This window comes from Neofelis nebulosa, chromosome 2 (genome assembly GCF_028018385.1).
Source record: "Neofelis nebulosa isolate mNeoNeb1 chromosome 2, mNeoNeb1.pri, whole genome shotgun sequence".
NCBI lineage: Eukaryota > Metazoa > Chordata > Mammalia > Carnivora > Felidae > Neofelis > Neofelis nebulosa.
The window spans coordinates 122841756-122857367 of record NC_080783.1 but is presented as its reverse complement, the minus strand read 5'-3'; the positions used below and the strand labels follow the sequence as shown (position 1 = coordinate 122857367).

The following is a 15612-nucleotide window of genomic DNA, read 5'->3' as shown; positions in this document are numbered from 1 at the left end:
TCTCTCTCTCTCTCTCAAAAAGAAATAAACATTAAAAATTTTTTTAAAAGTGACATGTTGAGCACTTGGATGTTAGGGGGGAAAAGGTGCTTTTTTAAAAAAAATTTTTATGTTCATTTATTTTTGAGACACAGAGCATGAGCAGGGAAAGGACAGAGAGAGAGGGAGACACAGAATCGGAGCAAGTTTCAGGCTCTGAGCTGTCAGCACAGAGGCCGATGCAGGGCTCGGACCCACAAACCCGTGAGATTGTGACCTGAGCCAAAGTTGGACGCTTAACTGACTGAGTCACCCAGGTGCCCCGAAAGGTGCCATTTTTTGCAAGGAAGAAAAGAACGTGACCTTTCACAATTTTGTGTTCTATTTTGGGCATTGTGCAACGAGGCACTTGGGTAACATTTCAGAGCTTGAACACTTCTAGTCCCAGATCAGTCTCTGCCTGTTTAGTCAGAGTGGAAAGCAAGTAATTTCATAGGAAATGGTTTTCTGCGAAGTACCACCAACTTTCAAATAAATCGGTCGCGCTTAGTTTTCTGAAATCATATGCTGAAAATCTGTTTCCCTAGAAACTTGAGTGCTCTCTCAAATAGGAATGGTACTAACCTGGAGTCAACAGGCTTGTGCAGCATTGCTTTTGGTCACTTTCCCAACAAGGAGCATTTCTGTTTCTTCAGAATTTCTCTTTCTACTAGCTCTTGGAGAGAAGGGAATTGCATTGGAAGTAAAGAGAAGACGTCATTGTGACTGCTTCTGGAAATCTTGGGGGCATCCCCCCCAGTTGGCTCTGACACTTCCCTGTCCTCTTCCACATTAACCTCATGGTTTGCACTATATTACCCTCCACCTTTGTGTTCAGGTATTTTTCTGTCCTTTATGCCCTTGATCATGTTTTAAGTTCTTCATAAATAAGGGCCATCTTTACTGCTGTTTGTTTCCCTCTGCCGTGCCCAGAAGAATATGGGCCCTAGACCCAGTGAGGACCTAATAAATGTTACTGTTCCTAGCCATCAAGAAAACGGTGGAATTCTTTGCAGTATCATTTTTATAAGTCCCAGATCAGGCAAATCTGACCCAAACCCCCAAACTGTGGAATCCTGCCTGTCTTTCTCTGGCAAATGGAGACCCTGCCCACCACGAGGAGAGGAAGAGAGAAAGAACTTACAAGGACACTTAGAAGCTCTTTTTAATGGTCAGGCGTTAAAAATAGAACAACAATCTAGCATATATGTGCTCTTTGGTCAGTTAGCACGGCCTTTGCATTAGAAGAGGAATACATCCCGTTATAGAAAATTTGGAAACTAGAAGGTAAAAAAAAAAAAATCTATCACTCGTAGGCCCAACGCCCAGAGGCAACCAGTGTGGTGGCTTTGTTCTAACTGAAGACCAGTTGGGGCGCCTGGGTGGCTCAGTCGGTTAAGCGTCCGACTTCAGCTCAGGTCACGATCTCACGGTCCGTGAGTTCGAGCCCCGCATCGGGCTCTGGGCTGATGGCTCAGAGCCTGGAGCCTGCTTCTGATTCTGTGTCTCCCTCTCTCTCTGCCCCTCCCCCGTTCATGCGCTGTCTCTCTCTGTCTCAAAAATAACTGAAGACCAGTTGGGAACCCATCTCTCGGTTGGCACTGGGGTTCCCTCTGCCTCTGGCTAAATAGAGGAGGATTCTATTAGCCCCATCCCTGGGTATCGTCTTTTCCCAGCTATGGGGTGGAAGAACGGAAGGAGGACACACAGTTTGAACACATGTTACTTAAACAGGCCGGGCAGGTGATCAGCTGCTCGTGTCAGCTAATTAGGTAGTCATTTCTTTCTAGATGGTCTTCTGGGGAAGTTTAATAATTACTGTGTGTTCACTGTACTGCCTTTTATAAAATCAGATTTTGTTTCCTTTTGGTATTAACTGTCGTAGACTGCACATGTGTGTATTCGCATTGAGTAAATGATCAGAAAGCTAATTTACAGCTAACATAATTTGTTTGTGCAGGTGATTGGTAAAAAGCATCCTTTTAGTGTTTTTATTGCATTCAAAATTAAATTTCTTTTCTCCTCACAAGCAGCTAGAGAAATGTAAGACGCTTAAAGGTCAAAGGTCTTATAACAGCTGGTTCGGAACCTTGGTACCACACTGATATGTTAAAAGATACTGCGCTGTAGTTTCCTGATTTGGTGAGTGAAAACCACTGCCCGTTGAAAATGCGGTATTTGTCATTTGGCTGCTTTCGAGCAATATGGACATTCTTTAGTATTTAAAAGTGAGCAAATAGGGGCGCCTGGGTGGCTCAGTCAGTTAAGCGTCTGCTTCAGCTCAGGTCATGATCTCCTGGTTGATGGGTTCGAGCCTTACGTTGGGCTCTGTGCTGACAGCTCAGAGCCTGGAGCCTGTTTCAGATTCTATGTCTCATTCTCTCTCTGCCCCTCCCCCACTCGTGCTCTGTCTCTCTGTCTCTCCAAAATAAATAAACATTAAAAAAATTTTTTTAAAGGAGCAAATAAACACGATACAACAAAAAAGCACATGAACGTGTCTGGGGCACTGCTTACGTGAATATAATCTGGGCAGGTGTTTTTGTGGAGGTCAAATTGATGAAGATACTGTTAGTAGATTTATATTCTCAACAAAAACATGGAAATAATTGTCGCTAGTATATCAGAATTAAAATACAGCTCTCCAGTAGGACTTAGTCCTCTGTTATAAATTCTTATTAGATTATTCGTTCTGAAATTAGAACAGTATCTATACAGGATTTTTTTTTAAATAAAGTGCAGGTATTTAGGCTTCCTATTAATTTAATAAAGAATCACAAAGCATAGGTCTATTTTGTTGTTAGAGAATGACTCAGGACGTATAGTAGCATCTTTGACAAACTGGGCAAATACAGAATCTGCTGGAAATTACGGGTGGTATATGTAGCAGGGGCTGTAGCAAGAGAGTCATGGCCCAATAGCTAGGGCACAACAGGTAACTATAAAAATATTTTGAGAGAGAAAAATGCAAAGATAATACAGTGTTGGAAAATTCATCTGTGTCACATATTAAAGGAGAAAGAACTTAATGATTACCTCAATATATATGCAAATATTATTTGGCAAAATTCACCTATTCAAAATAAAAGGTATTAGCAGATGATGAATCAAAGGAAACTTCCTTAGCAAACTAAGGGATATTGTAGAAGACGTGATGAATTAGCACACAGTGTCTCTACACCTTCCTGGGACCTCGGCCTCCAAACTTTCTCGATCATGACCCACAATAAGAAATGTTTTCTTTTTTAATTTTTATATATATTTTCTTTCTTCCTCTTATTCTTACTTTCTCTTTCTGTTATCCCTTATTTATGTGTTTAAAATATTTTTTTTACTTTCAACCTTTTATTTGGTAGCATTTTTTTTGGGTATTTTAATTTAATTTTTTAAATTTACATCCAAGTTAGTTAGCATATAGTGCAACAGTGATTTCAGGAGTAGATTCCTTAATGCCCCTTCCCTGTTTAGACCATCCGCCTTCCCACAACCCCTCCAGGAACCCTCTGTTTGTTCTCCATATTTAAGAGTCTCTTCTGTTTTGTCCTCTCCCTGTCTTTATATTATTTTTGTTTCCCTTCCCTTGTGTTCATCTGTTTTGTCTCTTAAAGTCCTCACGTGAGTGAAGTCATGATTTTTGTCTTTCTCTGACTAATTTCACTTAGCCTAAGACCCTCCAGTTCCATCCATGGAGTTGCAAATGGCAAGATTTCTTTCTTTTTGATTGCCGAGTAATACTCCATTGTACATATATACCACGCCTTCTTTATCCATTCATCCATCGATGGACATTTGGCTATTGTTGATAGTGCTGCTATAAACATTGAGGTGAATGTGTCCCTTCGAAACAGCACACCTGTATTCCATGGATAAATGCCTACTAGTGCAATTGCTGGGTCGTAGGGTAGTTCCAGTTTTAATTTTTTGAGGAACCTCCATATTGTTTTCCAGAGTTGCTGCACCAGTTTGCATTTCCACCAGTAGTGCAGAAGAGATGATCTTTCTCCGCATCCTCGCCAACATCTGCCGTTGCCTGAGTTGTTAATGTTAGCCATTCTGACAGGTGTGAGGTGGTATCTCATTGTGGTTTTGATTTGTATTTCCCTGATGGTGAGTGATGAGTATTTTTCCATGTGTCTATTAGCCATCTGGATGTCTTCTTTGGAGAAGTGTCTATTCATGTCTTTTGCCCATTTCTTCACTGCATTATTTGTTTTTTGGGTGTGGAGTTGGATAAATTCTTTCTAGATATTGGATACTAACCCTTTATCTGATATGTTATTTGCAAATATCTTCTCCCATTCCATTGGTTGCCTTTTAGTTTCCTGAGTATTTCCCTTGCTGTGCAGAAACTTTTTATTTTGATGAGGTCCCACTAGTTCATTTTTGCTTTTGTTTCCCTTGCCTCTAGAGACGTGTTGAGTAAGAAGTTGCTGCAGTCAAGGTCAAAGAGGTTTTTGCCTGCTTTCTCCTCGAGGATTTTGATGGCTTCCTGTCTTACATTTAGGTCTCTCATCCATTTTGGGTTGATTTTTGTGGTATAAGAAAGTGGTCCAGGTTCATTTTTCTGCATGTCGCTGTCCAGTTTTCCCAGCACCACTTGCTGAAGAGATTGTCTTTATTCCATTGGATATTTTTTCCTGCTTTGTCAAAGATGAGTTGGCCATACATTTGAGGGCCCATTTCTGAGTACTGTATTCTGTTCTATTGAGCTATGTGTCAGCTTTTGTGTCAGTGCCATACTGTGATGATAACAGTTTTGTAATACAACTTTGAAGTCCGGAATTGTGATGCCTCCTGCTCTGGCTTACTTTTTCAAGATTGCTTTGGTTATTTGGGGTCTTTTCTGGTTCTGTACAATTTTTAGGATTGTTTGTTCTAGCTCTGTGAAGAATGTGGGTGTTACTTTGATAGGGATTGCATTGAATATGTAGATTGCTTTGAGTAGTATTGACATTTTAACAATATTTGTTCTTCCTATCCAGGAGCATGGAATATTTTCCATTTTTTTTGTGTGTCTTCTTCAATTTCTTTCATAAGCTTTCTATAGTTTTCAGTGTACAGATTTTTCACCTCTTTGGTGAGATTTATTCCTAGGTATTTTTTGGGTTTTGGTGCAATTGTAAATGGGATCAATTCCTTGATTTCTCTTTCCATTGCTTCATTATTGGTGTGTAGGAATGCAACCAATTTCTGTGCATTGATTTTATATCCTGCCACTTTGCTGAATTCATGGATCAGTTCTAGCCGTTTTTTGGTGTAATCTTTTGGGTTTTCCATATAGAGTATCATGTCATCTGTAAAGAGTGAAAGTTTGACCTCCTCCTGGCCAATTTGGATGCCTTTTATTTCCTTGTGTTGTCTGATTACAGAGACTAAGACTTCCAATACCATGTTAAATAACAGTGGTGAGAGTGGACATCCCTATCTTGTTCCTGACCTTAGGGGAGAGCTCTCAGTTTTTCCCCATTGAGGATAATATTAGTGTTAGGTCCTTCATATATGGCTTTTATGATCTCGAGGTATGCTCCTTCTATCCCTACTTTCTTGACGGTTTTTATCAAGAAAGGATGCTGTATTTTTTCAAATGCTTTCTCTGCATCTATTGAGGGGATCATGTTGTTCTTGTCCTTTCTTTTATTGATGTGATGAATCACACTGATTGTTTTGTGGATATTGAAACTGCCCTGCATCCCAGGTATAAATCCCACTTGGTCATGATGAATAATTTTTTTAATGTATTGTTGGGTCTGGTTGGCTAATATCTTGTTGGGGATTTTTGCATCCATTTTCATCAGGGAAATTGGCCTATAGTTCTCCTTTTTAGTGGGGTCTTTGTCTGGTTTTGGAATCAAGGTAATGCTGGCTTAATAGAAAGAATTTGGAAGTTTTCCTTCCATTTCTATTTTTTGGAATGGCTTCAAGAGAATAGGTGTTAACTCTTCTGTAAATGTTTGGTAGAATTCCCTCTGGAAAGCCATCTGGCCCTGGACTCTTGTTTTTTGGGAGATTTTTGATTACTAATTTGATTTCTTTACTTTTGGTTATGGGTCTGTTGAAATTTTCTATTCCTGTTTCAGTTTTTGTAATTTATGTTTCCAGGAATTTGTCCACTTCTTCCAGATTGCCCATTTTATTGGTGTATAATTGCTCATGATATTCTCTTATTATTTTTATTTCTGCTGTGTTGGCTGTGATCTCTCCTCTTTCATTGTTGATTTTATTTATTTGGATCCTTTCCTTTTTCTTTTTGATCAAACTGGCTAGTGGTTTATCAATTTTGTTAATTCTTTCAAAGAACCAGCTTCTGGTTTCATTGATTTGTTCTACTGGTTTTTTTGTTTTTTGGTTTTTTGGTTTCGATAGCATTGACTTCTGCTCTAATCTTTATTATTTCCTGTCTTCTGCTGGTTTGGGGTTTCATTTGCTGTTCTTTTTCCAGCTCTTTAAGGTGTAAAGTTAGGTTGTATATCTGAGAACTTTCTTCCTTCTTTAGGAAGGCCTGGATTGCTATATACTTTCCTCTTATGACCGCCTTTGCTGCATCCCAGAGGTTTTGGGCTGTGGTGTTATCATTTTCATTGGCTTCCATGTACTTTTTAATTTCCTCTTTAGCTTCTTGGTTAGCCCATTCATTCTTTAGTAGGATGCTCTTTAGGCTCCAAGTATTTGTTATCTTTACAAATTTTTTCTTGTGGTTGATTTCAAGTGTCATAGCATTGTGGTCTGAAAATACGCACGGTATGATCTCGATATTTTTGTACTTGTTGAAGGCTGATTTGTGTCCCAGTATATGATCTGTTCTGGAGAATGTTCCCTGTGCACTGGAGAAGACTGTATATTCTACTGCTTTAGGATGAAATGTTCTGAGTCTATCTGGTAAGCCCATCTGGTCCAGTGTGTCATTCAAAGCCATCGTTTCCTTGTTAATTTTCTGTTAGATGGTCTGTCCATTGCTGTAAGTGGGGTGTTGAAGTCCCCTACTATTATGGTATTATTATCAATGAGTTCTTTATGTTTGTGATTAATTGATTTATATATTTGGGTGTTCCACATTTGAAGCATAAATGTTTACAATTGCTAGGTCTTCTTGGTGGATAGACCCCTTAATTATGATATAATGCCCTTCTTCATCTCTTGTTACAGTTTTTATTTTAAAGTCTAGATTGTCTGATATAAGTATGGCTACTCCGGCTTTCTTTTGTTGACCATTAGCATGATAGATGGTTCTCCATCCCCTTACTTTCAATCTGAAGGTGTCTTTAGGTCTAAAGTGGGTCTCTTGTAAACAGCATATAGATGGATCTTGTTTCTTATCCATTCTGTTACCCTGTGTCTTTTGATTGGAGCATTGAGCCCATTGACGTTTAGAATGAGTACTGAAAGATATGAATTTATTGCCATTATGTTTCTCATAGAGTTGGAGTTTCTGGTGGTGTTCTCTGGTCCTTTCTAGTCTTTGTTGCTTTTGGTATTTATTTATTTATTTATTTAGTCAGTCAGTCAGTCAGTCTGTTCTCCCCTCAGAAAGTCCCCCTTAAAATTTCTTGCAGGGCTGGGTTAGTGGTCACAAACTCCTTTAATTTTTGATTTTCTGGGAAACTTTTAATCTTTGCTTCTATTTTGAATGACAGCTTTGCTGGATAAAGAATTCTTGGCTGCATATTTTTCTGATTCAGCACACTGAATATATCCTGACACTCCTTTCTGGCCTGCCAAGTTTCTGTGGATAGGTCTGCTGCAAACCTGATCTGTCTTCTCTTGTAGGTTAAGGACTTTTTTCTCTTGCTGCTTTCATGATTCTTTCCTTGCCTGAGTATTTTGTGAATTTGACTATGATATGCCTTGTTGTTGGCCGGTTTTTGTTGAACCTTATGGGAGTCCTCTGTGCTTCTTGGATTTTGATGTCTGTGTCTTTCCCCAGGTTAGGAAAGTTTTCTGCTATGATTTGCTCACATAATCCTTCTACCCCTTTTTCTCTCTTTTCGTCTTTGGGGAACCCTATGATTCTGAGGTTTTTCCTTTTTTTTTTTTAGGTTTTTAAATGTTTTGCTGGTTTATTGAGATATAATTGGCATACAGTAAACTGCAATATTGAAATATACAATTTGATGAAATTTATTATATGTGTACAACATGCAGCCATCACCACGATCAATATAATGACCTAATCACCCCTAAAAGTTCTCAGATGCCTTCATAATATATCCTTTTCCACTCCTAACTGCTTCCTAATCCCAGGCAACTATTGATCTTTGTCACTATAGTTTGCATTTTCCATATTTTTATGTAAATGGAATCCTGTAGTACATACTTTTTTTTGGTCTGACTTCTTTTTTCCATCATAAATATTTTGAAAATCATCCATATTGTTGTATATTTATAGTTTGGTTCTTTTTATTGCTGACTAGCTTTTCATTGTATGGATATACCACGCTTTGTTATTCAGGTGATAATGAGTTTCCAGTTTTTGGCTATTGCAAATAAAACTGTTGTGAATATTGATAAACAAGTCCTTGTGTATACGTAAAGTTTCCTTTTTTGTGGGTAAATACCGTTAGTCAAACAGCTAGGTTGTAGAGTAGGTATATACTGATTTTTTTTTCAATATATGAAATTTATTGTCAAATTGGTTTCCATACAACACCCAGTGCTCATCCCAAAAGGTGCCCTCCTCAATACCCATCACCCACCCTCCCCTCCCTCCCACCCCCATCAACCCTCAGTTTGTTCTCAGTTTAAAAAATTTTTTTTGTAACGTTTTATTTATTTTTGAGACAGAGAGAGACAGAGCATGAACGGGGGAGGGGCAGAGAGAGAGGGAGACACAGAATCGGAAGCAGACTCCAGGCTCTGAGCCCAGAGTCCGACGCGGGGCTCGAACTCACAGACCGCGAGATCGTGACCTGAGCTGAAGTCGGATGCTTAACCGACTGAGCCACCCAGGCGCCCCGTTCTCAGTTTTTAACAGTCTCTTATGCTTTGGCTCTCTCCCAGATGTTTTTCCTTTTTAATGAGTCACTGATTTCTCTAATTCTTAAGTCATGCTCTTTTGCCTTAGTCTCCCTCTTTTTTTTCTGGTTCGTTATTCTCCATAAGTTTGTCCTCTATATCACTGATTCACTGCTCTGCCTCATCCATCCTTGCCAGGGCAAGGCATCCATTAGAGATTGCATCTCAGTTATAGCGTTTTTTATTTCATCCTAACTAGCTTTTACTTCTTTTATCTCTGCAGAAAGGGATTCTAATTATTTTTGACCCCAGCTAGTATTCTTATTATTGTGATTCAGAATTCTGGTTCAGACATCTTGCTTGTATCTGTGTTTATTAAGTCCCTGGCTGTCATTTCTTCCTACTCTTTCTTTTGGGGTGAATTCCTTTGTTTCATCATTTTGAAGGAAGACAAGAAATTAGTAAAGTAAAAAAATTAAAAGCAACACACACACACACACACACACACACAAAATCAATAAAGGAAGCTAGATCCTAGGTGTGTTTTGGTCTGGTTGTTGAAAGGAGCTTGACAGATTAGAGAAACGGGGGGGGGGGGGGAGGAAAACTGAAAATTTGATAAAATGAATAAATAGAATAAAATGAAATGATGGAAGTAAAATAGAACTTGAAAATTTAAAAAAAGTAAAAAAATAGTGGAAAAAAATAATATTTTTAATAAAAATTGAAAATAAAAATAAATTTTTTCTCTTTCTGAATTCAAGAAAAAGAAAAGAAATTGAATAGATGGACTAGTGAACAGACTGAAATACGATTGAAATTACACCATTTTCCCCTAGAAGTCAAACTATGAAGCACTTTATAGTCCATAAACTAAGCAGGTGGAGAGATTTGTCATGTTACGGAAGAGGGAGGTTGGCCCAGTTGGGCGGGGCTCAGTGTAATGGCTCCGTTCTCCACTAGATGGCGCTGCTTAGCTTACCAGGGTGGATTGTTGTGTCCCGTGTAGGTGCGTATATGCGCATGCGTGGGAGGGGCAAAAATGGCGTCACCCAGCTACCCCCTCTCTTATCGCGCACCCATCCTTTGTCATTGGCTTCTGGCGGCTCCCCACTTTTATACCCTCCATGACCAAGTCATCAGGGTTCCAGGCGGCACTTCCCTCTTGAGTTTTATCTCAGATGAGACTGTGTTTCCCGACCCCTCACTTCCGAGGGACCGCGGCTCTGACCCGCTCCGCCCCTCTGCGGGAGGGTCTCACCGAGCACTGGCCGGGTGCCGCCGCCCCCAGGAATGTTGGCTGGACCGTGCTGCTGACCCCCAGAGACTGCGGCTGGGCTGGGTACCAGCCGCCCCAGAGAAAGTTCCTGCGATCGGGTGGCAGCAGCATTTCAGGGATTATGGAAAATCTCAGTGCACATCTGGCTTCACCCCCAGCGACCTTGTTCCAGCACCAGCGAATGCGATTGTTCTCCAGGGTCCACTGGGACCGGGTGGCCGCACAGCCTCTACCGAATGTCCTCCCAGCAGGGGAACCGCCTCTCCCCATGTGGCCTGAAGAGCCCCGGACCCCACTCTGCTCCTGGGGTTTCGCCCTTCCCACCGGAGCACCACCAGGTATCAGCTGCAGAGTTGCAGACTCTGCACTCCCTGTTTATAGTCTTAATGGAATTTAAATCCTCTCCTCTCCTTTCTCCCTTTTCAGTTCAGTCCCTGTGGCTGTTTCCACTTTTCTGTTTTCTCTCCAGCTGTTTTTGGGGGGGGGGGGGTGCTTTTCCCATATTCTCCCCGTCTGCATCCTCTCTCCACGAGGAGAAACAACCCCCTGCCCTCTGTGGCTTCTCTCCCCTGGTTCACCTCTCGACACCACATACCTGCTGAGTTCTGTGGTTCAGGTTGTGCATATTGTTGTGTCAATCCTCAGATCAGTTTTCTAGGTGTGCAGGATGGTTTAGTGTTGGTCTGGTTGTGTTTCATGGACCCGAGAAGCAAAAAAAAACCAACCTTCCATTCTCTTCTGCCATCTTGGCCCCTCCCCCTAAAATATTTTATATATATGTGTTTGTGTGTGTGTGCATATATATATGAATAAGTATTGTTTCACAGAAGTTTTATATATATAGTTATAGTATATATTATATATATAGAGAGAGAGAGAGACCCTTAATGAAACTATTCTTGCTAGGTACACTGATAACTTATATTCTGTTCTATTTCATTTTTTAAAATACCACTTATGACCCACTAATAGAAATCAATTATTGAAAATAAATTGATTATTGAAATCAAGAAATTAATTTCATAACCCACTAATAGATTGCCACCCATAGTGTGAAACCTACTGTTAACTGCTCTGTATTCCAAAGGTTTTCAAGCTAAAATGTACTCTTCCCATAGTCCCTTACAGCCAGGCTTCTAGGTGTGATTTAGTGTCCATCCGTCAGCAACAGCTGGAATTCGGAAGATGGGAGTGATGTAGAGGCCATGCGTGTGATGCGTTGTTTTTTTTCAGCTGGGTTCTGCAGTGACCGAGGCACTTGGTTTTGCTGAGGCAATTTCAGCAGCATCATTGACGAGGGCAACTTTGGTTAACATCTTACCAAGATTTTAGATAGAACATAGATTGAACAAGATAGAACCTAGGTAGAACAAGGTTTTAACATACAAGCTGCCAAAATAATTCTAGTATTTGATTGGAAAATAAAGTTCCAAAAATATTCACACTGAATGTTTCATAATCCTGAAAGATAAGAGCAAGCAGAGGGACTTGACTTCCCAGATACCGAAACTTATGGAGAATCTGTAGTGTTGATGCAGCAAAAGCAAGTGGAACAGCTGAACACAATAGAGGTCCCAGAACAAGACCAAGCATATAAAACAGTTTGGCGTTTTTAAAAGATGGCCTCACGAGTCAGGGGGAAAAGAGCAAACTATTCAGTTGTTGGTGTGAGTACTGCTAGGTTTCCATATCAAAGAAAACAAAATTAGATCCTTTCTTCTCACCGTAATAAAAGTAAATTCCAAGTGAATTACAGACCTAAATGGAAAAAAACAAAACAAAACTTTACAACTATTAGAAAGTGATACAGAAAAATATTCTTATGACCTTGTGGGATAGAAGGATTTCTCAGATAAAAAGTGAAAATTACAAATCACTAAAAAAATTAATATGATTGATTATATCTAAATTTAAGTTTTCCTTCTACATGACTGAACATACCACAAAGTTCAAAGAAGAGCAATAAATTAGGAAAAAATATTTGCCACTTCTGTATGAGATAAGGATTAATATTCAGAATATATCAAGAGTAAGTGCAGCAAATTACCAATATCAAGAATCAAAGAATAGACATCACTACAGATCCTCTAGGTTGGTGAGACATTATTATGAACAACTTTATTCCAGTAAATTCTACAATTTAGATGAAATGGAGAAATACTTTGAAAGACACAAACTGCTAAAGCTTACCCAAGAAGAAATATGTAACCTGAATATTCAGCCTCTATCAATGAAAGAAATTGACATCCCAGTTATAAATCTTTCCACAAAGAAAGTTCCAGGTCCAGCTGGCTTTACTTGTGACTTCTACCAAGTATTTAAGGGAGTAATGTTACCAATTCTACACAGTCTTTCAGAAAATAGAGGAGAGGGATACATTTCCTACCTCATAGAAAGACCTAAAAGATTTACCAAAAAGCTGCTACAACTAAAAAATTGTATAAGGTGTATGGATATAGTCAATATGTAAAAATCAATTGTATTTCTATGTTATAGCAACGAATAATTGGAAGTTAAAATGAAAATGTACCTCATTTCAGCTGATTACAAGCAAAACAGTAAGAATTTTATAATTAGATTGCCTGGGTATGAATCAGAACCCTGTCATTTATTAGATGTGTGATCTTCAATAAAATTTAAGATTTTTCTTTAAAAAAAACCTGCAAATTAGAAAGAAAAGTAATAGGAAATTTACAAAAATTCACAATTTTTGTTAGGCAATTCACAGATGAAAAGATGCTCCAATTCACTGGAGGGTCAGAGAAATGTAAATTGAAACAACATAAAGATATAATTTTAAATCTGTTAGATTGGTGAGGGAGAGTCATAAAATCTAATTTTAAAGATACGAAGAAAAAGAAATTCACTTACATCCTCATAGAAGCATAAATTCATTCATCAACTGGATTGTAATAGAGTCAGATTGAAAATGTACAGAAATTGTGCTCCTATGTATTTTATCATAGAATAGTTTTCAGATATTGGGGTCTCTGCCATCAGCGCAGAGCCTACTTCAGATCCTTTGCCCCCCTCCCTCTTTGCCCCTCCCCACTCATGCATGCTGTATCTCTCAAAAATAAATATTTGAAACAAAAGAATAGATTCTGATGGAATTGCTTTGCTCCAAAATACAACTTCAAGAAATCGAATGAGATGATTGTGTAAGATGGGCAAAAAATGCACACTCAACTCGGAGGAGAGTTTAATAAATGAGTGATTTATCAACATGTGGGCAGAGCCTCCAGAAACCACAGAAGAGAAGTCAGTATGCGGAAGGAAGCCCACTGATAACAGCGGACACAGTGATCACAGGGGCTCGGGATCCAGAGAGGCAGACAGGAGACCCTTCGCACTGGGAGGCACTTGAGAGTTGGTGAATATCCATCACATCAGATCATTAGGGTCTTAAAATCACTGAAGCCAAGCTCTTATTGCAGGTGGTAACACAACAGACTCATTTGCTTCCTCGAGCCACTTCAATTATTATAGATGCGCTTCATACTGCAAATGTTTGCTTTCCTATTTGCTGTTGCAGGCGGCTCGCATCCGCTTAATTGTGTAGCACAATTCAGTGATACGTTTTCGGAGATAAAAGAAGGAGGGCTGGAACGTGTTTTACACTGCCTACAGCTGGAGTGTGGTCTGCCATTTGTCCCTCCCTTCCCCACGCTCATTCTTTCGGTGGGCACTGAAGAAATGCTGACAACATCAAGGATGGGATCTCACCACATTGCTGATCCTTTGTGAGGAAATGAAGATTGATTGTCACCAGCAAACAATTCGAAGCCTCATGATTCCCCCCACCCCGCACACTAATTTCCTTGATAATAGCAAATAGAAAAACAGTGATCTGAAATGAGTTGTTATGTCTTACAATATTCTTGCCTCTTATGCAGCGTAGATTGGAAAGATTAATTCTCGAGTTTATAAGGAGGAAAATTAGCAGAGAGCAGCAGTTCACTTTCAAATAATCTTCTTTTCAATGTATTAGTTATTGTAATTAGTTTTTCCATCTTAGTTTCCCCTGAATGGACACTATGGCCAAGGGAGAGGAGGAGAATGAAGAGTATTTTGCTTCTACAGGAAGTACGGCAACAGAAGAGACCAGTGGTAAGGAAATGCCAACCACACTAACTTCCATAAAGACTCCCGAGGTCCCTCTTTGCTGACTTAAGTAATGGAGTGTGGTATCTGTTTCCTGTTGCTCTAACAAATTACCACAAACCTAGTGGCTTTAGAAAACACAAGTTTATTCTAGAACAGTTCCGGAGGTCAGGCTACAAGATGAGTCTTCAGGGGCTAAAAGGAAGATGTCAGTGGGGCTAGTCGCTTCTGAATTCTCTAGGGAAGACTCCATGCTTTGTCTCTTGCAGTATCCAGAGACTGCAGTATTCCTTGGTCCTGGCCTCATCACGTCGGTCTCTGCTTCTGTGGCCGAGTAGGGTTCTACTTCTGACCTTCTCTCCCCCCCCCCCCACCCCCGCCTTCTAAGGACCTTGGTGGTTACATTGGGCTCACCTAGATGATCCAGGCTAATCTCCCCCTTTCAAGATCCTTACCTTAATCACATCTGTAGAGTCTCTTTTGCCATAAAAGGTAACATTTACAGGTTTTGGGGATTAGAATGTGGGTGTCTTTGGGGACAATTATATAGCTAATCACAGGTTTTTTTTAAGTGTGTGCCATCAAGGGATCCCAAGTAGACAGGACGTGCTGGCTCATTAGTGTATAACTGTAAGTCCTGTGGGGTAACCTCGCCGTTGTTGGAGAAGCCAGACCCAGACCATGGGTAACAGTTTGAGATGTACATTTATTGCTGATTTTATTGACCCAGTTAGTTAAGTCTGAAGTCTTTCACTTACTGTTTGAAGATTGAACCACTTACAACAGAATTTAAACCTACTGAAACTTTGTTTCCGAGTTTTATTTGTTGCTGTGCCTCAACAGTTTCTAGCAATCTCTCATCGAAATCAATTCTATTATTCCCTCTACCTTTGTTATGTGCCCTTAGGCATCCTATACTTTTCTATTATAGCACTTACTGTATAATGTAATAAATGATGATGTCTTCCCTAGGTCGTTCATAGGCCATAAGCTCTGTGAAGATGGGGGACATGTCTTTCTTCTGTTTTTACTACATGCTAGCTCAGTGCACTGAACCCTGGGTGTCATAGGCATTTAAATGATTTTGAAGGAATGCATGAATTTCTCACCACTCCTCCTTATCAACTCTACTGCTACACTGCGTTCAAAAGCAAACAAGGACTGTTATCTTATTCATCTTAGTAACTAAGAACTAGCACAGTATTTGGGACACAGAGGATGTTTTAAATGAAAGCCCAGACACAAGTCAAGATTAGCTTAAC

General features: G+C 39.7%; 1 protein-coding gene across 6 annotated transcripts in view; it reads left to right on the top strand.

Annotated features, from left to right (window-relative positions):
- Positions 1 to 9764: 9764 nt before the first annotated feature.
- The window catches only part of MAB21L3 (mab-21 like 3), a 138303-nt gene continuing 132455 nt past the window's right edge, over positions 9765 to 15612 (top strand). For 3 of the 6 annotated variants that reach the window (XR_009257798.1, XM_058716097.1, XM_058716098.1), the window contains exon 1: positions 9765 to 10584. Coding sequence is in view for 5 of the 6 variants with exons in the window: in XM_058716097.1 (XP_058572080.1) it covers positions 10483 to 10584 (102 nt within the window). In the remaining variant the exon portion in view is untranslated. The remainder of the gene's footprint in view (positions 10585 to 15612) is intronic. The other 3 variants (XM_058716100.1, XM_058716101.1, XM_058716088.1) reach the window with 2 other exon arrangements.